Source organism: Salmo salar, chromosome ssa16 (assembly GCF_905237065.1).
Source record: "Salmo salar chromosome ssa16, Ssal_v3.1, whole genome shotgun sequence".
Taxonomy (NCBI): domain Eukaryota; kingdom Metazoa; phylum Chordata; class Actinopteri; order Salmoniformes; family Salmonidae; genus Salmo; species Salmo salar.
Window position 1 is genome coordinate 70,076,310 of NC_059457.1, and position 25,728 is coordinate 70,102,037.

Here is a 25,728-nt window from a genome sequence, read left to right on the forward strand (position 1 = left end):
CTTCCCGCCCTCTCTCTCTCTTCCTGGTTTTTCTTGACCTTTTATCTGTGGGTCGGCTCCACCTTCTGAGGGTTCCCCTTGCTTCTGGGAATTGTAGTTTTGGCAGTCGGCCATTTTGTGATCTGTAGTTCTGATCGGGGTGGCCATTTTAGTGATCGGGCAGAACCCGTTTATTAGTTCTGCCCTCACATATCTGCCATTTATCACTCGACCCCCTTCTTTGCCACAATATATTGATGTGACATCAAAATACTGTCTAAAACATGGACACATTTTGTGTGTGTGTGTGTGTGTGTGTGTGTGTATGCGTGCACATTTGTGTATGTGCACACTTCTGCTCGTACGTGTGTGTGAATGTGTGTGTTTGCATGTGCGTCCACATGTACAGTACAGTATGTTAGCATCAGTGTGAACATGTGTAGTCCGTGTTTGCTCCGTATCCCCCGTGGACAATGTTACGGTCGGATGGAGCACTTTCCCTCCTCCTCTTCTTCCTCATCTTCCTCCACCTCTCCTCCTCTTCCTCCTGCTCTTCCTCCTCCCCTCCTTCCCCCTCCTTCTTCCTCCTTATCATCTTCCTCCTCCTCTTCCTCCTCCTTTCTCCTCTCCTTCCTCCTCCTCTTCTTCTTCCTCCTCCCCTCCTTCCTCCTCCTTCCCCCTCCTTCCTCCTTCTCCTCCCCTCCTTCCTCCTCTTCCTCCTCCTCCACCTCCCCTTCCTCCTTCCCTCCGGCTGCTAACAGAGCTAACAAAGCTCTGAATCGCCCATCTTCCATCCTACTTCCATCCCAGCCCCCCTGACGATGTGCCCATCCACTCTGGGCACTGTTGGCATCCGGTCAAATCAGAGTTCCTCCCTGTCCCAACCACCACAACCTCAAACATGATGCAGATGAGCCAGTGGTAAAACACATCTGGATGATTGTTTACTAAGTATTCCAGCATTCTTGATTCACAACTGTCTTAGGGTTGAATCAAAATGCTGGCTCAAGGTACACAGCGTTATGCAGGCTATTTAGTTCATGTGGAAAACGTTAGTGGGTCTCCGTGGCAAAAACACTAACAGAACACGAAAATCCATGATATTTAGCATTTTCTCACTGTGTGATAACAATGACAGAGGGATAATTGGGTCAGAAATCTTGATTATAAACAGACAGCTAGCTGCTGGTCCTTTTTGCTAATGAGGTCCTCCTGGGCTCAAACACCCTTCATTGCGCGACACATACACACACACACACGCATGCACGCACAAACACAAACACACAGTGATGGTGAGAAAAAGAAAAGTGACGGAGAGAAAAACATTAAGGATAAGAGGCTCATTAATGCATTGGGCACCATAACACGTGCAAACATTATGTTGAAAAATATATAGACATATGCTACATCTAACTAACACTAACACTCCAGTATATCAACGGTTTGTTGACCTCCCACAGCTCACACCAACCAACTGTTTACCCCCCTGCAGCAAGAAATCAAAGGCCAGTCGGCTTATTCTGTTAGGAGGCATGTCATCACGCTTAGAAAGAAAGCTGCTTTGTATTGGCTATATTTCTTTTCACGGTCCATGCAAAGGCTATTTAAAACAAAGCTGCTATCCAGAAAACAGACATGTCCTACGGGCCAAAAGAGACAAAAGACAAAAGAACCGGGCCTAATATTCACATCCCATTGGGCACACACTGGTTGAATCAAAGTCGTTTCCACTTCATTTCAATGAAATTACGTTGAACCAACGTGGAATAGACGTTGAATTGACGTCTGTGCCCAGTGGGATAGTCAAGCATCAGTCCCCATCGCTCTCGCGTTACTAAGGCAGATTGCAAAAAGGGAGTATTTTTTATATCACAGATACTGTAAGTAGTCAGCAGCATAGGGACGTTTCACGGTATCCTTTGGTGGGCTCATTTGAATAACTAGAACATTGAAATAAAACAGAAACAATGCATGGGCAAGCATTCAGATAACAGAGGAAAGCTTCTAAGGAGAAAAGTAATTGTGTGCCATTGTTTGGAGTCATTGTTTGAGCTTCGATCTTACTGGGCTTGTCGGTTTTTGGCCACAAAAGAGCTTTTGTTGTACAACTCCTTTCTAGTTGTGATAGATACCAAACAGTTCACATTACTTCTGGAGGCGGAGAAATACTCAGTGAGAATACAGAGTCAGTCAAACCTTCTCCCTGAAGGCACAGGGGTGTGTGTGTTCATCTCTTTGAAGAAGCGTACTTTCACTTGTTTTCTCTCTCTCCTCGGTCTCTCACAGTCCCCCTCTCTCTCTCTCTTTCTCTCTCTGTTCTCTCTACCTCTCTCTCTACCAGTCCCCCCCCAAATCTCTCCCTCCTTCCCTCCCTCTCTCCCACCAGGAGTGTTTTCCATGAAACAGCGTTGCGTGGGCAGGGTAGCAGAGCGGAGTCGGACCTCAGAGACAGAACAGAACCACTGACGAGCGTGTTCCTTCTCAGAACCAGAACCACTCCTCTTCCACTGGGCTAGGGATTGAGGTCAGCCTTGGGTCTGGCTCCAGAACCATCTGGTCCCCATGGTTCCACTTTGCAAGAGCCAAACCGGAGACAGAGGGAATTACTGTGGCCTGCATGCGATCATCTGCCTCCACTGTATCTGCTTGTTCTGCAACACTGACAATCTATTACAATACATGGTTAATGTCAGATGGACAAGGGCAAATAGCTACACCTCTCCATACCTGTAGAGTATGATCACTGCTTTCCATAGACTAAGATATCCACTGGAAACTAATAGAAAAATGTATCCCTCTCTTCAGTGGTTGATGTCAGTAAGATGTACTCATTGATAACTTGAGAAAAAAATATCCTATGGTCCTCAGAATAGTCAAGTAAATTGATTCATTATGTCTTGTATCCTTTCTCTCCTTGTGTCTGTGCTTACACCATGCTAAGGGGAAATTGAGCCCATATTGAGTAAGAACGGTAAGGCCTACCGCTGCCTTCTCGGAAAAAGGAGGGAAATATTCAGTGGTCTACAGATACACAGCGATTGGAATTCAGATTGGGTGAACCACAGACTTTAAAGGAAATACTTTAATCACATGCTTTGGCTGCTGGTTTGGATGCTGAACTAGAGGGGAATCTGAACAGTCCATGGGACACTGCACAATTGAATGTCAACTATCTTTGAGGAAGTCCGTTTTCAGATCATTATACACAGTCTGATTGCACAAATCAGAATGATTTTGTTTTATGGAAGCTATTTTCCACAGAAAGCTTAACATCCCTTTTAACTATTTTAAGCTAGGGGATTTTATTCATTTTCAAATGTTCAAAATACTTATAGTTGATGGTTTGCAAATCATTTCAGAAAATGACCTACAGAATAGCTTAATCAAATAGTAGACCATGTTTCGATGATGCTTTGAAGTCTGTGGAAAATCGTTGTCTTCTGACCACATCTCTCTGGCTGTACTTACACACCCGATTAGCAGGACATTACCGATTAAGATGTGGACAATGATCTCCTGGAAGTTCATTGTCAGCTCTGTTCTATGCCGTAAACAGATGTAGGACTTCTTCTGAGCTCAGTGGGAATTAAAGCCGCCAGCGTGGAACGTTCTCATCTCAGGTTTATAACATGGAGGTGTTGGTCTACACTCTTACCCTCCTCCCTTCCACAACTCTATCTTTCGCCCTCTCTCCACCTCCTCTCTTTTCATATTATTTTTCCTCTTTCAAGGTGAAGAATGATCAAATTGTCCAAATATATCCAAATTGTTTTAAGAACGTTGGGTGATGTGGATAATTTAGATATCTTTAGAATGACCTGTGGACAAGACGACTAAGCAAAAAGATCTAGGGTCCCCTCTTTCGGTTCTATACTGTTATTATTACACCGCCAAACATTCACACATCGTCGAAATCGAAATCGGTTATGTCGCCACTGGTAAAAGGTGTACAAGCTGTTAACCAACCAAGTACACGAAACACCTTCTTTCACGTTTAATTCCACCATGGCATATTTAAGACGACACACAATACAAAAGCACACATAAGATCAAAACTCGGGCCTTATACATGTGTTTGTAGATTGTTTTGGAGTAAAAACTGTTATTACATATGTTACAGTACTGAACAGACATAATAGTTATTAAAAAAATACAAAAAATCTTGGATGACAAGCTACAAAAAAAAATCATTGACAACCATAAAGCAATGTGGGGTATCAAATCATTTTCAAAGAGCATGGATCTATGGCATACTTGACTCCAAACACACAGACATTCAGAATAGTGCTTAGAAACACGAGCTGTTGAAAGCGTTTCTTATAAAAGTAAAGATGGGACGTGTTTTCGACAAGTACTGTCATTTTGTGGGACACTGCAAAGACATGTAGAAATGTGTGAATCCTTGTAAATAATTCCACTGTCTGTCACGCTTCAAATTCCTCTGACATGCGGACGGATTGAAACAAACATAACCACCCAAACTACCATTTAGAAAGTGTGCAATATTTGCCAGCAAATATCCACAAAACTGAGAAATGATTGGAGACTACTAATATATTAGGGAACAAAAAGCAACAGGTAAGTTATAGAGGCAGACAGTGCATGTAATGACAAAAGCAAGAGACGTGTTTGCTTTGTTGTTGAAAAGGAGGAATCAAAAAAGCTTTGGCAATTCCCAGAGTCCAGTAGAGTAAGTGCAAATATCTAGTAAAATCCCATATTAATCAGATAAATACAGTGAGAGGGAAAGCAATGAACCTGTCAGGCCAGCAATGAACCTGTCAGGCCAGCAATGAATTTGTCTTTTTAATCTGCTTCCAAAAATACTCCTATGCAGCCATAACCTTGATGTCAACCACCTAATGGAATGAGGGAGATCATTGAAATGAATTATGTCGATATGAGCTGGTACGATAAGCCATGCTGTAGCAGCCATGGTGAAGTGAAATCCAAAAGCTAAAAGAACAATCTTAACTACAGAATGAGAGAAAGCAGATGAGACTTTCTAGACACCCAAAAAACATTTGATGAAAAGAGAGCGTAAAGGAACTTTGGCACGTGGCACATTACTGTACTGATCGCAATAATAGTTTTCTTTTAAAACCCAACGTGGTTCAGTAAAGCTTTGACAGACGTTATCTTTTTAAACCGTGTTGAAACCCCACAACACAAACATTTAGACAGCCTGTACATTTTTTTCTTTAGCTAGGTCGACCTAAAATACATTAGAATGCTTATATACAAACTGTTGCAAAAACTGTACTGTGGGCTCTGTTACTTGGTGACTGACATTGAATAAAACTCTGTTCATACAAACTTGTACAATACTTATCGGGATATATTATCAGCAAGTAAATACTTTCTGAATATTTAGCAGCGATCACTAATATATGTGATGACTTCAGTAAATATATAAGGGTAGAGTTGGTCATGTAAATTGACTGTAGCTTATCAAATGTTGTCATAAACGTTAAACCGTCCTGTCTTTAAAAGTCACCTCTACATATTACATTCAGCTCAATTTAAACTGGGGCCTTATCGAAATGTGGACATGCAGTAATAACTGTGAATCAAATTGATAAACTTGACGTTTGAGGTATGTCTTGCTGACAGTTAATTTTGATCCTCTCAAACAGCTCAGAGAGAGTATTTAATAACAAGCAAAGGGGTCCCCAGGATACAACATCAATACATAGCAAACAGGAAACACTAGTGAATCCGTACCAAGTCCGTAGTATAGGCAGCAGCTGCACATGTAAACAACCCCATGGCGTCCATGTTTGGGGGGAAGGATGGAGGGGAGGACAGAGGGGAGGGATGGAGGGAGGGATGGCTAGCACTACCCCACGGTCTGATGGTCCAGCTTACACCAGTGTCTCTGGGAGTGTGTCTGCGTTTTCCGAGGACAGGAGTTGCCAGATCTGCCATCTATCCCTCTGCCAGTCCTGCCACTCCTGGCTCATGGGTACCATGCTGTACGTGGTGGGGGAGGCTGAGTTCTGTGGCACCGTTGGCCTCCCACCCTGCAGGGGGTGCTGGTGAGGGGGGTGCTGCGGGGGAGGGGGAGACAGGCTGGGCTGGTTTAGAGGCAGCAGGGGAGAGCCTGGAGGACGAGCCGCCATACGGGGGAGGGGGAGGACGCCCTGAGAGGGCGGGACCCGAGTGGGCAGAGTTAGGGCTGGGGATAGCCTGGTGTCCAATGCCCTGGGGGAGGTCCTCTGCGCTGCTGGCTGCTGATTGGCTGTCGGGGTGCGGATGGAGTGGGGTCAAAGGGTTGAGGCTCAGCAGGAGGCGTGGCCGTCCCGCCTCGCCGTGAGGGCTGCTGCAGACCCTTGTCACAGGGGGGGTGGGGCCTGCACTCGGCCACGCCCAGCGAGGTCTGTGTCCGTCGTACCACCTGCCTGGCATCGCCTTGGAGACAGTCAAGTCCTTCCTGGGAGCTGCGTGAGCTGCCTTCTGACATGTTGCTATGGGAACCTGGAGATACAAATGTCAATGGGAAAAGTCCGAAAATGAAGATAAGTAAAAGTCCAGAAATGTGATTGTTACATTTCAACAGCTTACCTGCATAAGGCTGGTCCTTCAGCCCTGGTTTCAGAGTGGAATGCCAGGCTCCCCAGATATTAGCATGCTCCTCTGACATATAGGACATAATGAACATGACTGTGTTTAGGGACCATCATACTCATCATCATCATCATCATTATCAAGATTATAATTATCATCCTCATCAAGATTATAATCATCATCAGCTCCACCACAATCATCATCATCGTCTTAATTATCACCACCACCACCACGATCATATCAACCACAGCTAAGTAAGACTGGACAGTAGTCTTCTCACCTTTTGAGACCCAGGGATTGGACCCATGGGGGTCCCGTGTCTGTCCTGCCACCTGCCTCACCAGGGTGTACTGTTCTGGGACATGAAAGAGCCTCTCTGACCCTGGGCTGGTCCCTTCCCCCGGGTGCTCAGACAGGATGGGGGAGTTGTTGTCATAGGGGGACAGCTCTCCACTGGAGACCTTGTTGGAGTCACTGGATGAGCGCCTCTCGCTCAGGGAGAAAGGATCTTCCGATCGCAACACGTCTGGACTCCTGTGGAGGGAGGGATGGATGAGGGAGAGAAAAGGATGGGTAGAGAGAATAAAAAGATATTGCCATAGAAAATGGGCTCTTCACTTTCTCTCAACAGACATGAACACCAGGCTAAGCAACTACTTTCCATGAGTACTCAAAAAGTGACTGTGATATGTGCCATGGAACCAATGTACTCACTGTGATGCCTTTCTCCTGAGCAGATAGTCTACCACATCAGGGTCAGTCTCCAGTAAACTCATTAGGACCTCATTCTGCAGGTCCGGGGGCACCTACACACAGATAACCACAGACATAACCAAACATGTACAGAAAAACTGTTTATGTATGTAATGGCAGATGATGGAGCACTAGGGGGTGCTATTGTCCAAGACAATCTCATGGTGAAAGTGAGTCTAACTTTTTCCATCTTCACATTTAGTGATCACAAGCCAATCAATACATGAACACATAGCATAACATTGAATACTATTAAATACCAGTCTATGGATCCATGTTTAGCAGGGAAGGGCAACTGGTGGCCCACGGGCTGCACCCTTTTGTAGGTCCGTGGACCAATTTCACACCAAAAAACAAACAGAAATAATTTTGGGGGGGAGGGAAGAATAATAGAATACACAAGGTGCAATTTAGAAACTTGGTTGTGCATCAGCAGTCACTCAATTAGCCCATGGCAGCATTTTTTAAAATTTTTTTTTAAGATTGGTAAGTTAGTCTAGCGGCCAGCTATCTAAACTTATCGTAAGTATGGTTGAATTACTAACTGGATTAGGGCCCATTGATGATCAGTTATCATATTAAAAACTGCAAACATTTCACCCCATCCTATGGAAAAATATGTAGAATTGCAGGAAATTAGCTGTAAAACTGCATATTTTTCTCTCTGCCCAATGTCAAAATGATTAGAATTACATGAAATTAGTTATAAAATTTCGAAATCTTCTCTACACTCCATGGAAAAATGTGCAGAATGGCAGGAAATGAACTTTAAAAATAACATTTACTCCGACCCACGAGCCACTGCGGCCCCTCATAATGAGTTCCGATTTTTTTGTTGCCCCCATCAAAGTTTCCCATCCCTGATGTATAGTCTGGGCAATGGGCAATAAAATACAAGTGTAGTAAAAGAAGTGATTTGGCAATGAAGCACGACAGTCCAAACACATCCAACTAAAGCCCAGTCGAAAAACACGAGGGATAACATTTCAGAACCTAACAAGACCTCTTTCCAGCGTCCCGCCACTACCCTGAATTCCATGATCTGAGCGGAGGGAAAAACAACCTCTGCAAAGTTCAACGAATACAACTTCTGTTCAGGGAAATGGTGGTGGTGGTGTTGGAACAATCAGTGCAAGGGATTGGCCCATAAGTCCCTCTGGCACTGTCTCAAAAGCCTGTGATCTGTAGTGGTCCTGAACTGGGCCCTAAGGCCTTTAATCAGGTCCAGGATCAGCTCTAACAGCACTAACAAAGGCCCACAGAGCTTTGTTTTCATTCTATAAGACAGAGCCATTGTCTGGTAAAGCCTGGAGATTCTCTAACTTAAACACAGGCTCTGTCCCATATGGCACTGTATTCCCTATGAGCCCTGGTCAAAGGTAGTGCACTATATAGGGTACAGGGTGCCATTTGGGATGCAGGTATATGTTACTGAGTGGCACTGCGAGGGAGGGAGGGAGGGAGGGAGGGAGGGAGGGAGGGATGTGTGATAGAGAGAAAGAGGACAGGCAGAGGTAATGGAAATTGAATGGATGTGTATGGACCCAGGACATAGAGAGTTCATCAAATGTGTCAGTGCTAAGCCCATGTATTTGACATAGTAACTACATAAACCGATTGAGTTTACACAATGTAGGTTATGTAGTTGTTACAAATTCTCTACAACTGCATCACCTTACCTGTGTATAGTGTATACAATGAACTCACAAGGGAGTCTTACTTACTGGCCAATCTAAAGTGATAATTAATTGTAGCTTGTTTGCTGGCTATTACGAATACATTACTGTAAAAACACAGTGCCTGCCTGTCCAATTACCATATACGTGCAAGGTTGTATTATAAATAGGGACTAAACAGGAAAATGGGTAGGATATCAACACACACACACACACACACACTTAGTATCTTTATATCTCTGTTCAAACACACACATATGTGCGCAGGCATGCACACACAAGGAATCCCCCACACACCATGAAGAGGGAGTGGAAGGTTGCGATCATCCTCTGGAGGACAGCGATAACAGCGGTGCTCTCCTCTGCGCGGGCCGAACTCTGCACACTGAACTCCTTGTCTGAACTCTTCTGCTTGTGAAGGAGGTTGGGACCAAAGATGGTGGCCAGATTCAGAGAGGTCATCTTGTTCCCCGTCACCTGGAGGAGATGAGGACATAAGAATAACAATAATGACAGCTGCTTATCAAACAGTTTTGTCTAAACTACTGACAGTACAGTGAGTGCATTCAGTTTTAGTGTGTCCTGTAGGTGATTCCTGCATACAGTAGCATGGAATCACATACAGCAACACTGGACTAGGCAAACAAGTGCAATTGATTGTCATTAACAAAGAGACACACCATGGAAAACAATTCCTTTTTCATTATACTTCCTGATTTAAAAAAATATATTTGACCAGATATAACAATATATTGACCTCATAGAATACCATATTAACCTCATAGACTACTATATTGACCTCATAGAATACTATATTGACCTCATAGACTACTATATTGACCTCATAGACTACTATATTGACCTCATAGAATACTATATTGACCTCATAGAATACTATATTGACCTCATAGAATACTATATTGACCTCATAGAATACTATATCATAGAATACTATATTGACCTCATAGAATACTATATTGACCTCATAGAATACTATATTGAGTTTCCTTTTATTTTCATTGAGTGCTTCAGGAAAAGAACTAGCTAAACAGATTGGACAACTACCATGAAGAACAAGAGACCAAATCAGTCACTGTGCGTCAGAGGGACACAATGACATGACCATGTTTTGATTGCGCGTTCCTGAGAGCTTGTGCCCCTAGTCTCAGTGCGAGTTAGAGACCTAGTCTCAGTGCGAGTCAGGGAGGGAGGAAGCTATACTGTTGAAACGGCAGCTTGACGCTGGTTACACACCTATCCAATCCTCTCAGATCTAGTTTCTAGGGAGGTCTAGGGGGTAGGGGCTTGTGGTTGTTTTGGGAATCATTGGGAGCGGTGGGGGTAACGGAGGGGGTCTTCGCCTCACCTGCTCTCCATCTTTGTCCTGGCTGTCGTGGGCGTGGTTGGCCACGGTAGAGAGGAACTGCAGGAGGCGGTGCAGGGTGTCGCTGTTACAGGCTGGCAGCAGGTAAACCAGGAGCTGGGTGGCACTCCGCTGCTCCTCACAGTCCAGCACTACAGAGGAACAGGACAGGGGTCAGAGGTTAGAGGTTAGGGTGTCGCTGTTACAGGCTGGCAGCAGGTAAACCAGGAGCTGGGTGGCACTCCGCTGCTCCTCACAGTCCAGCACTACAGAGGAACAGGACAGGGGTCAGAGGTTAGAGGTTAGGGTGTCGCTGTTACAGGCTGGCAGCAGGTAAACCAGGAGCTGGGTGGCACCCCGCTGCTCCTCACAGTCCAGCACTACAGAGGAACAGGACAGGGGTCAGAGGTTAGAGGTTAGGGTGTCGCTGTTACAGGCTGGCAGCAGGTAAACCAGGAGCTGGGTGGCACTCTGCTGTTCCTCACAGTCCAGCACTACAGAGGAACAGGACAGGGGTCAGAGGTTAGAGGTTAGGGTGTTGCTGTTACAGGCTGGCAGCAGGTAAACCAGGAGCTGGGTGGCACTCCGCTGCTCCTCACAGTCCAGCACTACAGAGGAACAGGACAGGGGTCAGAGGTTAGAGGTTAGGGTGTCGCTGTTACAGGCTGGCAGCAGGTAAACCAGGAGCTGGGTGGCACTCCGCTGCTCCTCACAGTCCAGCACTACAGAGGAACAGGACAGGGGTCAGAGGTTAGAGGTTAGGGTGTCGCTGTTACAGGCTGGCAGCAGGTAAACCAGGAGCTGGGTGGCACCCCGCTGCTCCTCACAGTCCAGCACTACAGAGGAACAGGACAGGGGTCAGAGGTTAGAGGTTAGGGTGTCGCTGTTACAGGCTGGCAGCAGGTAAACCAGGAGCTGGGTGGCACTCTGCTGTTCCTCACAGTCCAGCACTACAGAGGAACAGGACAGGGGTCAGAGGTTAGAGGTTAGGGTGTTGCTGTTACAGGCTGGCAGCAGGTAAACCAGGAGCTGGGTGGCACTCTGCTGCTCCTCACAGTCCAGCACTACAGAGGAACAGGACAGGGATCAGGGGTTAGATGTCAGGGGTTAAGAGTGAGGATTCGGTCTAAATCATTAGAAATATGTCACACTCTCACATACATACACATAGCCAAATATACATGCATAGACATACATGTAGACAACGACAATCACATACACAACATTTGGCACAATGTGTGCACTCTGATAGGCTAAAGCCCAACATTTACAGAGCATACAGCATGTCTGTGTGTCATTGACTCAAGTATACACTCTTAAGTGTGGGTTTAGTGCAATCTGAGGGTGTGTCCTACTGAAAGAGGCCAACCAAGGTGATTGGGCCTAGGGAAAAGAGTGAGTCTACAACTGCACACAGAGAGTAGTATTCATAAGTAGTGAAGTTGATGTTTCCTCACACATGGTGTTTATGAAGGCAGTGTAGAGCTCCTTGGTGAGGAGAGGGTCAGGCATGTCTCTGAGGAACTCTTTGAGCAGCGCGGCCACGTCATGGACACTGTGCTCCTCATCCAACTGGACGTCCACTCCCCGGTCAAACTCCTCCCTCAGCTAAGAGACAGAGTAAAACAGAACATGAGATATACTGTGTAGTCCACATACTTTACTGCTTATAGCGACTACAGTTAGAAAGTGAACTCGGAGAAACACTGAAACATATTCACATCGTGCGCATGTAAATACATTCCACACACATTACGGGGACACGCAGATACACAGATATACACAGATATACACAGATATACACAGGTATGCACACACCAGGTGTGACCTTGGTGGTGAACACATTCTCACAGGTATTCCTGGTCCAACCGGTTCTGTTCCCATACTGTATCAACCTGGTTTCTCCAAAATCTCAGGAGCATTACTCAGGATTAAAATGGGTCCACTTTGTCCAGTAAGATAAGCATAATAACCAAGTATTGTATTTGATTAAGCATTATAGCGAAGTTTGATTATAGCTTGTGGTTTAGATAAAAAAACTTTGTTACAGATCTAAATGTTGGCAGGAAGTAGCCTACTAATATAGTTACATCCTTAAGTGAGAGACGGTTGAGATTGAAGTAACTTTGAAAATACGATCTCTAAGTGATGTTGATGATATAGTGTGTTCTTTTTCAAGTCAGCAAACGGGGGATTACAGTGAGAAGTGATGTAAATTGTCTCACATGGAGACATTTTGATTCAACACGCTGATAGCATTGTATTCCCTCAAACGGTGAGATGTTGAAAATAAAAATAAATTCCCCATCATAGAACGGAAACAACACCATTTAAGACTGAGACTGAAACTGGCTGGCACCAGTGCTTGTTTTTGCTGACTTGAATGAAAGATTAAGATCTGCCATTGTGAGCGTTGCGTATGAGCTACGCAAACAGAGAACACGAGACGTCCAAACTCGGAGAACACAACTCAGAAAACACTCAAATCTCCTTTAAACAAAGACATTGTCCAAAAACAACACTAAAACGAATGGAGTATTCTGTCACAATAACCAAAAGGAAACGTTCAACTGATAAAAAAAAGTAGGGATTTTTTTTTTATGGCGAGCAAAAAAATACTAGAGAGTAAAACCACACTAGGACGATATAGGCAAAACATACCTGTCCATGTAATCTGATTCATTATGATATAAAAGGCTAATCTGATCCTAGATCAGCCGTTGGGATGGAAATTGAATACAGGCCCTGGGATGGAAATTAATGCTAAAAGCCCTGCTTCAATTACAAATATGGTATTAAGGCTCGACTGCGTCCCTTTGTAGAGCAGGGCCACGACTACAGAGGAGCCTGGCTCTTCAGCCGGAGACAAGTTAATTCGCTCTGCTTCCTTTAATAACATACGCTGAACTAATGCTAAGTGGGTGTGTATTCTCCGAAGCGGCGGCAAAATCAAAACCAATGCATGAATATTAATATATTCTGTCAATATATCTGAATTTTAACAGCTTCTATCTAGTATCCAGAAATAGAATGTAATTAGCATGGGGCCCTGTAAAACAAAAGTACTTGTAAAACCATATAGTCAACGAGAACAGTCAATTAATAAAATGTGTAGTTCATGACAATCGATGCTTCAACTAAGTTAACAATACAAGATCACCTATTACTAAGATGAATTCAGTTATAAGGTGTTGCCAACCACTCACAGTGAGCTGAAACAACAGCTTTGTGCAGCAATGTGTAAGAAGTATCAAAAAGTGCCTCTCCCAGATTCTCACCTGCCTCACTCTCTTCTTGGAGCTCCCCACTCGGAATATCCCCACCGTCTGAAGACCTGTCATAAGAAACAGCGGAGGACATAAGTGAGCATCATCCTCCACTGGTCAAAGAGACACTCAAGCCGAATAATCACAGATGGAAGAGACATGAAGACGTAGCCGCCATAAGCCTCCTTTCAACACAGACATCATGAACCATCAAACCTAAACCAATGCTACTGTGGCCCATTCACGCCTTAGAGGACTTTAGCCCCTAACGCTCAGTCCAGCAAGTGAGGATTTAAAGACTGCGGGAGAGCGGGGGGAGTAAGCCCAGGGGTCGATGTTGAGAAGGATTGCAAAGTCGGTTCACTGAGTGTCAGGAATGAATGGCCAGACACTACTGCCTTGTTTCTACATCATCTTGGTTGGGCAGTGCAGGGCGGGGTAAAGATGTGGGGCTGGTTGGGCAGTGCAGGGCGGGGCGGGGTAAAGATGTGGGGCTGGTTGGGCAGTGCAGGGCGGGGTAAAGATGTGGGGCTGGTTGGGCAGTGCAGGGCGGGGTAAAGATGTGGGGCTGGTTGGGCAGTGCAGGGCGGGGTAAAGATGTGGGGCTGCTTGGGCAGTGCAGGGCGGGGTAAAGATGTGGGGCTGGTTGGGCAGTGCAGGGCGTGGCGGGGTAAAGATGTGGGGCTGGTTGGGCAGTGCAGGGCGGGGTAAAGATGTGGGGCTGGTTGGGCAGTGCAGGGCGGGGTAAAGACGTGGGGCTGGTTGGGCGGTGCAGGGCGGGGTAAAGACGTGGGGCTGGTTGGTCAGTGCATGGCGGGGTAAAGATGTGGGGCTGGTTGGGCAGTGCAGGGCGGGGTTAAGACGTGGGGCTGGAAACTCCAACAGACTGCACCCTGTAGGGTCAGATCGGGTGAGTGATCCCTGACAAAGACCAGGATTTTGACCACAGGAATAGAGCTGTGTCCAGCACATAGGAAACGTTTTGAAACAGGGAGGTGCTACCTGCGCTCGTTTTTGTTTTCCGTTGCAAAACCTTTTGCTATATTGTGCCCTACTGAACAGGCCCCAGGTGTGATCAATGAGAGGGGCTGTGTTCATTCGTACCATACTTCTCCAGGTGCTGGCAGCAGCTGTCCACCAGGCGAGGCACCTGTCTGTAGATAGGGTTGAGGCTCAGCCTCTTGTCCCGGTGCTTCTCCTTCTTGCTGGGCGCTTCAGCGGGCAGAGAGAGCTGCAGCGCCTCCAACAGGCGGGACTGGTTATTGTCCAGGTCTGTGATGGAGTCCACCGACATGCCCCCCTGCAGACCACAATGAGAGCATTATCAAGCTGACATCTACTTGAGGTCACAGACACACACACAAACACACACGCACAACGATGGAGTGTGTGCATGGAGTTGGTACAGTAGGCGTGTGGGGGGAGACCCTCACCCTCCTGCGTGTCCGCGGGGCAGCCTCGGGCGTGCTGGGCGACGTGGACTCGTTAGCTGTCTCAGAGGTGGAGCTGAGGGAGGAGTTACTGCTGGACAGCTCCTTATTGGTGGACCTCTTGGTGGCAAACTGCAGGATGGACGACACCAGGTCCGACGGGTCCTTATGCTCCTCCCTGTGAGGAGGGTCCTGACGCAGGCCGTCCTGGCGCTGCCTGTGGGTCCGGTCATTGGCGATTACCTGGGACAGGGCCATACCGAAGGCCTGGGGGATGCATTCTGGGAGAGGAGGGAGAGAGAGGAATGTAAATACCATATTCTCAGAGAGAGAGAGAGAGAGAGAGAGAGAGAGAGAGAGAGAGAGAGAGAAAAAGAGATTCTGGAAGGGGATGGAAAGAGAGGAATGTAAATACCATATTCTCAGAGGAGAGAGAGAGAGAGAGAGAGAGAGAGAGAGAGAGAGTGTGTGTTTGGTCGTGTATGCATGAAAGATGTGTGCCGCCCTCCGTGTGAATGTGTTTGTGTAGAGATAGAGATCTTTAGATTATGATCGTTACTGTTTTGATTGTTCTGTGATTAGTCATTGAATATTTGGACGCAGGTGTTTTTGCGCACGTATCCACATATTCGACTACATCATATTTACTTTGAGACATTGACAGGCCCACAAGGAGACATTCTTAACGTGAGCTATAATAGTGAGAGAAAAAAACATAACAAATTATGTTTTAAGGTTTCCTGATTCAGGGCCAAATCCTAAATGGAGAAATGCGTGTGTAGCTCAGACGTTTGTGTAAATCATGCAATGATGTCAATGGGAGCTTGGCACGGAAATTCAAGTTACGTACTTGGATCTCCAGTGAGGAACTCAGCCATCACCGTCTACCTAGCTTCTAGTGGACTAATGAAAAACAACAGTAGACTAATGAAAGATGGGTGGTATTTTTCTTTAACATGATGTATCAATTCCCCTAACAGACACAGGTCCCTGACAGTACACTCTTAGAAAAAAAAGTGCAATCTAGAACCTAAAAGGGTTGTTCGGCTGTCCCCATAGCACAACCATTTGAAGAACCCTTTTTGGTTCCAGGTATGAACCTGCATTTTTGTCAAAATGTTGTTATTGACATAGCCTTGTTCTGGTCAATGTTCTCTACCTACAGTATATAGTACTCTAAATTTCCCAATTCGTGTTAAGTTCAAAAGAATATAAGATACAAATTGCTGACACCAACTTTAAAGCCAATTATCTCAGAATCCTCTTTTTGCAGATAGAATCTTATAGTCCCAAGCTCCCGATATATAAAAACAATATTAACAATGTATTGTTATCATAGTGACTAAGAGACAACGCAAGAGACATGACTGACATGACTGGCACATCCCCATTGAGACCGTGTCTGTGCCTCGACCTAGGTTGGGCAAAATTAAAGATGGCGGTGTTCGCCTTAGCAATCTCACTAGTATAAAGACCTCCTCCATCACTGCCATTATTGACAGAGATTGTGATACCTCACATCTCAAAATAGGGCTACTTAATGTTAGATCCCTCACTTCAAAGGCAGTTATAGTCAATGAACTAATCACTGATCATAATCTTGATGTGATTGGCCTGACTGAAACATGGCTTAAGCCTGATGAATTTACTGTGTTAAATGAGGCCTCACCCCCTGGTTACACTAGTGACCATATCCCCCGCGCATCCCGCAAAGGCAGAGGTGTTGCTAACATTTACGATAGCAAATTTCAATTTACAAAAAAAAAACAACGACGTTTTCGTCTTTTGAGCTTCTAGTCATGAAATCTATGCAGCCTACTCACTCACTTTTTATAGCTACTGTTTACAGGCCTCCTGGGCCATATGCAGCGTTCCTCACTGAGTTCCCTGAATTCCTATCGGACCTTGTAGTCATCGCAGATAATATTCTAATTTTTGGTGACTTTAATATTCACATGGAAAAGTCCACAGACCCACTCCAAAAGGCTTTCGGAGCCACTGCCACAGTCATACTCTGGACCTAGTTTTGTCCCATGGAATAAATGTTGTGGATCTTAATGTTTTTCCTCATAATTCTGGACTATCGGACCACCATTTTATTACGTTTGCAATCGCAACAAATAATCTGCTCAGACCCCAACCAAGGAGCATTAAAAGTCGTGCTATAAATTCTCAGACAACCCAAAGATTCCTTGATGCCCTTCCAGACTCCCTCTGCCTGCCCAAGGACGTCAGAGGACAAAAATCAGTTAACCACCTAACTGAGGAACTCAATTTAACCTTGCGCAATACCCTAGATGCAGTTGCACCCCTAAAAACTAAAAACATTTGTCATAAGAAACTAGCTCCCTGGTATACAGAAAATACATGAGCTCTGAAGCAAGCTTCCAGAAAATTGGAACGGAAATGGCGCCACACCTAACTGGAAGTCTTCCGACTAGCTTGGAAAGACAGTACTGTACAGTATTGAAGAGCCCTCACTGCTGCTCGATCATCCTATTTTTCCAACTTAATTGAGGAAAATAAGAACAATCCGAAATTTCTTTTTGATACTGTCGCAAAGCTAACTAAAAAGCAGCATTCCCCAAGAGAGGATGGCTTTCACTTCAGCAGTAATGAATTCATGAACTTCTTTGAGGAAAAGATCATGATCATTAGAAAGCAAATTATGGACTCCTCTTTAAATCTGCGTATTCCTCCAAAGCTCCGTTGTCCTGAGTCTGCACAACTCTGCCAGGACCTAGGATCAAGGGAGACACTAAAGTGTTTTAGTACTATATCTCTTGACACAATGATACAAATAATCGTGGCCTCTAAACCTTCAAGCTGCATACTGGACCCTATTCCAACTAAACTACTGAAAGAGCTGCTTTCTGTGCTTGACCCTCCTATGTTGAACATAATAAACGGCTCTCTATCCACCGGATGTGTACCAAACTCACTAAAAGTGGCAATAATAAAGCCTCTCTTGAAAAAGCCAAATCTTGACCCAGAAATTATAAAAAACTATCCATTCCTCTCAAAAAAATTTGAAAAAGCTGTTGTGCAGCAACTCACTGCATTCCTGAAGACAAACAATGTATACGAAACGCTTCAGTCTGGTTTTAGACCCCATCATAGCACTGAGACTGCACTTGTGAAGGTGGTAAATGACCTTTTAATGACGTCAGACCGAGGCTCTGCATCTGTCCTCGTGCTCCTAGATCTTAGTGCTGCTTTTGATACCATCGATCACCACATTCTTTTGGAGCGATTGGAAACCAAAATTGGTCTACATGGACAAGTTCTGGCCTGGTTTAGATCTTATCTGTCGGAAAGATATCAGTTTGTCTCTGTGAATGGTTTGGCCTCTGACAAATCAACTGTAAATTTCGGTGTTCCTCAAGGTTCCGTTTTAGGACCACTATTGTTTTCACTATATATTTTACCTCTTGGGGATGTCATTCGAAAACATAATGTTAAATTTCACTGCTATGCGGATGACACACAGCTGTACATTTCAATGAAACATGGTGAAGCCCCAAAATTGCCCTCGCTAGAAGCCTGTGTCTCAGACATAAGGAAGTGGATGGCTGCAAACTTTCTACTTTTAAACTCGGACAAAACAGAGATGCTTGTTCTAGGTCCCAAGAAACAAAGAGATCTTCTGTTGAATCTGACAATTAATCTGGATGGTTGTACAGTCGTCTCAAATAAAACTGTGAAGGACCTCGGCGTTACTCTGGACCCCGATCTCTCTTTTGAAGAACATATCAAGACTGTTTCAAGGACAGCTTTTTTCCATCTACGTAACATTGCAAAAATCAGAAACTTTCTGTCCAAAAATGATGCAGAAAAATTAATCCATGCCTTTGTTACTTCTAGGTTGGACTACTGCAATGCTCTACTTTCCGGCTACCTGGATAAAGCACTAAATAAACTTCAGTTAGTGCTAAATACGGCTGCTAGAATCCTGACTAGAACCAAAAAATTTGATCATATTACTCCAGTGCTAGCCTCCCTACACTGGCTTCCTGTTAAGGCAAGGGCTGATTTCAAGGTTTTACTGCTAACCTACAAAGCATTACATGGGCTTGCTCCTACCTATCTTTCCGATTTGGTCCTGCCGTACATACCTACACGTACGCTACGGTCACAAGACGCGGGCCTCCTAATTGTCCCTAGAATTTCTAAGCAAACAGCTGGAGGCAGGGCTTTCTCCTATAGAGCTCCATTTTTATGGAATAGTCTGCCTACCCATGTGAGAGACGCAGACTCAGTCTCAACCTTTAAGTCTTTACTGAAGACACATCTCTTCAGTAGGTCCTATGATTAAGTGTAGTCTGGCCCAGGGGTGTGAAGGTGAACGGAAAGGCTGGAGCAACGAACCGCCCTTGCTGTCTCTGCCTGGCCGGTTTCCCCTCTCTCCACTGGGATTCTCTGCCTCTACACCTATTACAGGGGCTGAGTCACTGGCTTACTGGTGTTCTTCCATGCCGTCACTGGGAGGGGTGCGTCACTTGAGTGGGTTGAGTCACTGACGTGGTCTTCCTGTCTGGGTTGGCGCCCTCCCTTGGGTTGTGCCGTGGCGGAGATCTTTGTGGGCTATACTCGGCCTTGTCTCGGGATGGTAAGTTGGTGGTTGGAGATATCCCACCAGTGGTGTGGGGGCTGTGCTTTGGCAAAGTGGGTGGGGTTATATCCTACCTGTTTGGCCCTGTCCGGGGGTTTCATCGGATGGGGCCACAGTGTCTCCTGATCCCTCCTGTCTCAGCCTCCAGTATTTATGCCGCAGTAGTTTATGTGTCGGGGGGCTAGGGTCAGTCTGTCACATCTGGAGTATTTCTCTTGTCTTTTCCGGTGTCCTGTGTGAATTTAAATATGCTCTCTCTAATTCTCTCTTTCTCTCTCTCGGAGGACCTGAGCCCTAGGACCATGCCTCAGGACTACCTGGCTTGATGACTCCTTGCTGTCCCCAGTCCACCTGGCCGTGCTGCTGCTCCAGTTCCAACTGTTCTGCTGCGGCTATGGAACCCTGACCTGTTCTCCGGACGTGCTACCTGTCCCAGACCTGCTGTCCCAGACCTGCTGGAACCCTGACCTGTTCACCGGACATGCTACCTGTCCCAGACCTGCTGTTTTCAACTCTCTAGAGACAGCAGGAGCGGTAGAGATACTCTCAAAGATCGGTTATGAAAAAGCCAACTGACACTTACTCTTGTGTTACTGACTTGTTGCACCCTCGACAGCTACTATGATTATTATTATTTGACCATGCTGGTCATTCATGAACATTTGAACATCTTGGCCATGTGCTGTTATAATCTCCACCCGGCACAGACAGAAGAGGACTGGCCACCCCTCATAGCCTGGTTCCTCTCTAGGTTTCTTCCTAGGTTTTGGCCTTTCTAGGGAGTTTTTCCTAGCCACCGTGCTTCTACACCTGCATTGCTTGCTGTTTGGGGTTTTAGGCTGGGTTTCTGTACAGCACTTTGAGATATCAGCTGATGTAAGAAGGGCTATATAAATACATTTGATTTGATTTGATTTGACATGTCTGAGACAGAGTGATAGAGAGGAAGGGAAGGAAGACAAGGGAGAAAAAAGAGAGAAATTCAATTCACACAACAGAAAGAGAAGGGATTAACGGAAATTCAAATCACACAATGGAAAGAGAAGGAATTCATGGAAATTCAGTTCACACAACAGAAAGAGAAGAGATTCATGGAAATTCAGTTCACACAATGGAAAGAGAAGGGATTAACGGAAATTCAATTCACACTACAGAAAGAGAAGGGATTAAGCTAAAAGAAAAATAGCTGTTTACAGATTTCGATTATCGCAGCTCAGGATTATCAACATGAAACAAATCTCCAATTAAACATTTCAAGATACCATCTGTGTTTCGATGAACACGCCAAAAAGAGATTACTGCACATGCTACGAATAAAACAGATTAAACTAAATCTCATAAAACGTCTCATCCAGCCTATATTTTCCCATAAATAAGTCAACAAGGAACCATTTCTTAACAGTACGTCAGTTTAAGACTTGCACGTAAACCCACCACATTAGCCAGGTGGTCTTTGATCCCAGTGAACAATAAAGCCTGCACAGCTACAAGTCATTTTTAGAACAGGCTCACTTCAGTCTCGTAAACTCAATTAACAGCGTCCGTGTGATCTGGCACTACTCTACGCCTGTTCTCATTCTCTGTCTAGGAGAGAAACTAAACTCTTTTAGTTTGCGTACTCAAAATGAGCACAATAAAATCAACTACTGTTACAACCTTTTAGAGCAAGTGCGTCTCCAAACCAGAACCGAGAGAGATACAGAATACAGTAAATGTTAAGGCATTTTAGGTTCAATGTGTAAACCATTGTTGACATTGGATGACAATCTATCTTCCGAGCCGCACAAACCCAAGGTCCACCCAATCACAAGACAAAGCCATCACCCAGACAGACTTCTGTTTCAGTCCCTGAACACATTCTGTTTTTGCAGTGCAGTGGTAGAAGGCTACATTATAAACAGATCCCTCTCAGGAGTGAGTTTGATGCAGTGTGTACCCAAATGTAAGAAAGTTAATTTACTATGGTTGTCTAAACAGCTGAGAGAGAGGCTGCCCCAGAGGCCGGTATGGAATCACATCAACCCAATGGACCACAGCGCATGCCACATCATCACATATGTCCCACTCTGGTGACAGACTGAGCCAGAGCTTTGAGACAACACAGGACAGCTGGGATAGAGAGAGGGGGAGAGAGAGGGATGGAGGGAAGCAGCGAGAGAGAGAGGGGAGAGGGGGATGGAAGGAAGCAGGGAGAGAGAGAGGGAGGGAGGGAGGGAGGGAGAAAGGATGGAAGCAGGGAGAGTGAGAGAGAGAGGGGGGAAGGAGAGAGGGGGAGGGAGAGAGAGGGATGGAGGGAGGGAAGCAGGGAGATAGAGAGGGGAGAGGGAGAGAGGGGGATAGAAGGAAGCAGGGAGAAAGAGGGAGGGAGGGAGAAAGATGGATGGAAGCTGGGAGAGTGAGAGAGAGAGAGAGAGAGAGAGGGGAGGGAGAGAGGGGGAGGGAGAGAGAGGGATGGAGGGAAGCAGGGAGGGAGAGTGAGCGAGTCATCATGTACTAAACAACCATATATGCTAGCTGACGCAGTCCACTCTCTACAACCACACACTTTGAGAATGTTTACTTAAACACACACACATGCATTTGCACACAAATACATACACACACACCCTAATGACAAAGCATTTGGCAGCCTGCATGTTCACAGCCACTATGTTTCTAACCCAGTACCTCACGGGAATGTTTCATCGACCACCAACCTCTCCCACAGTGAGTTTACATGACATGAGAAACTGAGAATGGGACTGCTGCTGTGATTAATTATTTATATACAGTACCAGTCAAACGTTTGGACACACCTACTCATTCAAGGGTTTTTCTTTATTTTTTATATTTTCTACATTGTAGAATAATAGTGAAGACATCAAAACTATGAAATAAAACATATGGAATCATGTAGTAACCAAAACAGTGTTAAACAAATCAAAATATATGTTATACATATAAGTAGCCACACTTTGCCTTGATGACAACTTTGCACACTCTTGGCATTCTCTCAACCAGATTCATGAGGTAGTCACCTGGAATGCCTTTTGATTAACAGGTGTGCCTTGTTAAAAGTACTTTTGTGGAATTTCTTTCCTTCTTAGTGCGTTTGAGCCAATCAGTTGTGTTGTGACGGCCAGATCGCAGTTGTAAATGAGAACTTGTTCTCAAATAGCCTAGCTGGTTAAATAAAGGTGAAATAAAAATAAAATAAAAGTAGGGGTGGTATACAGAAGATAGCCCTATTTGGTAAACGTCCAAGTCCATATTATGGCAAGAACAGCTCAAATAAGCAAAGAGAAATGACAGTCCATTTACTTTAAGACATGAAGGTCAGTCAATCCGGAAAATGTCGAGAACTTTGAAAGTTTCTTCAAGCGCAGTTGCAAAAACCATCAAGTGCTATGATGTAACTGGCTCTCGTGAGGTCCGCCACAGGAAAGGAAGACCCAGAGTTACATCTGCTGCAGAGTATAAGTTCATTAGAGTTACCAGCCTCAGAAATTGCAGCCCAAATAAATGCTTCACAGAGTTCAAGTAACAGACACGTCTCAACATCAACTGTTCAGAGGAGACTGGGTGAATCAGGCCTTCATGGTCGAATTGATGCAAAGAAACCACTACTAAAGGACACCAATAAGAAGAAGAAACTTGCTTGAGCCAAGAAACACGAGCAATAGACATCCCAGCTAGCACAGTGGATCTGGGCCGATTCCGGCTGAAAGTCGGGGGACTCGGCTGAGAGTCAGACTTGGCCAACGTCAGGTGGCATGATTCTGGGCCGCCTTCGGCAGTATTACTTATGGCTAGGATGCGGGGATTGAGCTCGGGCTGATTCCGGTGTGAGTTATCTGGCCCAAATGTATTACTTGGGGCTCGGGCCGATTGAGGCTACTCTCTGGCAGATGATTACACGGGCTGCTTCATTATTTTTTTATTTATTTTATTTATTTTTCCATATTTTCTCATTGTTTCTGTGATCAAAAAATACAATTAACATTTAAATTACATTCTTTAAGAGTCCTGTGTAGTATTTTAGTATAATTTTGATACTTTGGGCAAGGCAATTGATTAGCATTAAAAACTTTGTGGCTGGAGCCTCCCGAGTGGAGCAGAGGTCTATGACACTGCATCATAGTGCAAACTGCATTGCTACAGATGCTGGTTTGAGACCTGTGCCGGCCGCGACTGGGAGACCCATGAGGCGACGCACAATTGCATCGGGCCGCTTCTGGGGGATTCTGGTAAGATGCCTGCAAAGTCGGCTGAATTCCAGTAGACGGTCGAGTCCGACACCCGATTCCGGGCCGATTCAATCAGTTCGGGCCCCCCGAAAGAGGGCCGCTTCTAGGCCAATTCTTCATTGCTAGCTGGGATTTGACCGGTTGAAATCTGTCTTTTGGTCTGATGAGTCCAAATTTGAGATTTTTTGGTACCAACCGCCGTGTCTTTGTGAGACGTAGAGTAAGTGAACGGATGATCTCCCCATGTGTAGTTCCCACCGTGAAGCATGGAGGAGGAGGTGTGATGGTGTGGGGGTGCTTTGCTGGTGACACTGTCAATGATTTATTTAGAATCCAAGGCACACTTAATCAGCATGGCCACCACAGCATTCTGCAGCGATACACCATCCCATCTGGTTTGCGCTTAGTGGGACAATCATTTGTTTTTCAACAGGACAATGACCCAACACACCTCCAGGCTGTGTAAGGGCTATTTGACCAAGAAGGACAGTGATGGAGTGTTGCATCAGGGCCTCCACAATCACCCGACCTCAACCCAACTGAGATGGTTTGGGATGAGTTGGACCGCAGAGTGAAGGAAAAGCAGCCAACAAGGGCTCAGCGTATGTGGGACTGTTGGAAAAGCATTACAGTTGAAGCTGGTTGAGAGAATGCCAAGAGTGTGCAAAGCTGTCATCAACGCAAAGGGTGGCTACTATATATAACATATATTTTGATTTGTTTAACACTTTTTTGCTTACTACATAATTCCATATGTGTTATTTCATAGTTTTGATGTCTTCATTATTATTCTACAATGTAGAAAATAGTACAAAATAAAGAAAAACACTTGAATGAGTAGGTGTGTCCAAACTTTGGACTGGTACTGTATACAACGGGCAGAGCTGACGTTGAAGTTACCGTTGCCCACTAGCATCAAAGAGAACCTGAAATACATGCATGTTTCCATTGAATAAACTGATTGCAAAGAAAGTTCCCCACAGCTTGTGAGCAAATGTGGAAGATACTTGGAGTGGTTTTTACCTCCATCTCTATTGGAGAGTTACCTTCCATCAGATCTGTAGTCAGCACATTGCCAAATATGCCGTCTGTGATGCAGGCACAGGGGCTGTATTTCAGCCCAGTCCCCTTACAAGGAGTCGTTCCACTTTGCTAAATATATCCCTCCTCCTCCCCTAGTAAATATGTCTGTGTTTTCATAGCCACTCTGCTATTCACCTGGGGCTGCGGCTACATAAAAAAAAATAAAAAAAAGGTGCTATCTAGAACCTTAAAGGGTTCTTCAGCTGTCCCCATAGGAGAACCCTTTGAAGAACCATTTTTGGTTCTGGGGCAAAACGCCTTTTGGGTTCCATGTAGTACCCTTTCCACCGTGGGTTCTACATGGAACCCAAAAGGGTTCTACCCAGAACCAAAAAGAGTTCTACCTGGAACCAAAAAGGGTTCTCCTATGAGAACAGCCGAAGAACCCTTTTGGAACCCTTTCTTCTAAGAGTGTAGGGCTGGGGACTGACAAGGTCCTGTTTTCTCTGGAAACTAAATGTTCAGGACTGGGAAAGCGTCTTCATAAATGTAAGTGACAGCATAAAAAGAAAAAAGAAAAACCCAAAGAAAAAAGGTAAACTAGAGCGCTCCCCCCTAACCCCTGGTTCTAGTTTGCATCTGAAAAGACACCCAATCCTTATCTTTCCAATATTTCCACTATCCTTATGCCTCCTTAGTCCATTTTGAAGCACCAACAGTGAAGGGACCACTTTCAATGTCCGCCTTGTTAAACAGTGTTAATTGCATTACCAAGGAGGATGCTGCTTGCATAGCCTAGAGATCTGTTATATTAATGTGACCAGTTTGTCACA

At 45.1% G+C, this 25,728-nt stretch overlaps 1 protein-coding gene across 4 annotated transcripts in view; it reads right to left on the bottom strand.

Moving 5' to 3' along the window:
* Nucleotides 1–3,958: 3,958 nt before the first annotated feature.
* Nucleotides 3,959–25,728, bottom strand: part of LOC106574411 (rho GTPase-activating protein 6) — a 106,716-nt gene continuing 84,946 nt past the window's right edge. For 3 of the 4 annotated variants that reach the window (XM_045697643.1, XM_014150285.2, XM_014150284.2), the window contains 10 exons: nucleotides 15,038–15,315; nucleotides 14,709–14,904; nucleotides 13,617–13,672; nucleotides 11,796–11,946; nucleotides 10,342–10,490; nucleotides 9,273–9,452; nucleotides 7,261–7,352; nucleotides 6,827–7,080; nucleotides 6,544–6,615; nucleotides 3,959–6,456 (listed from right to left, as the gene is read on the bottom strand). In XM_045697643.1, the coding sequence (XP_045553599.1) occupies nucleotides 6,152–6,456; nucleotides 6,544–6,615; nucleotides 6,827–7,080; nucleotides 7,261–7,352; nucleotides 9,273–9,452; nucleotides 10,342–10,490; nucleotides 11,796–11,946; nucleotides 13,617–13,672; nucleotides 14,709–14,904; nucleotides 15,038–15,315 (1,733 nt within the window). In that variant the 3' untranslated portion in view covers nucleotides 3,959–6,151. The remainder of the gene's footprint in view (nucleotides 6,457–6,543; nucleotides 6,616–6,826; nucleotides 7,081–7,260; nucleotides 7,353–9,272; nucleotides 9,453–10,341; nucleotides 10,491–11,795; nucleotides 11,947–13,616; nucleotides 13,673–14,708; nucleotides 14,905–15,037; nucleotides 15,316–25,728) is intronic. The other variant, XM_045697644.1, reaches the window with a different exon arrangement.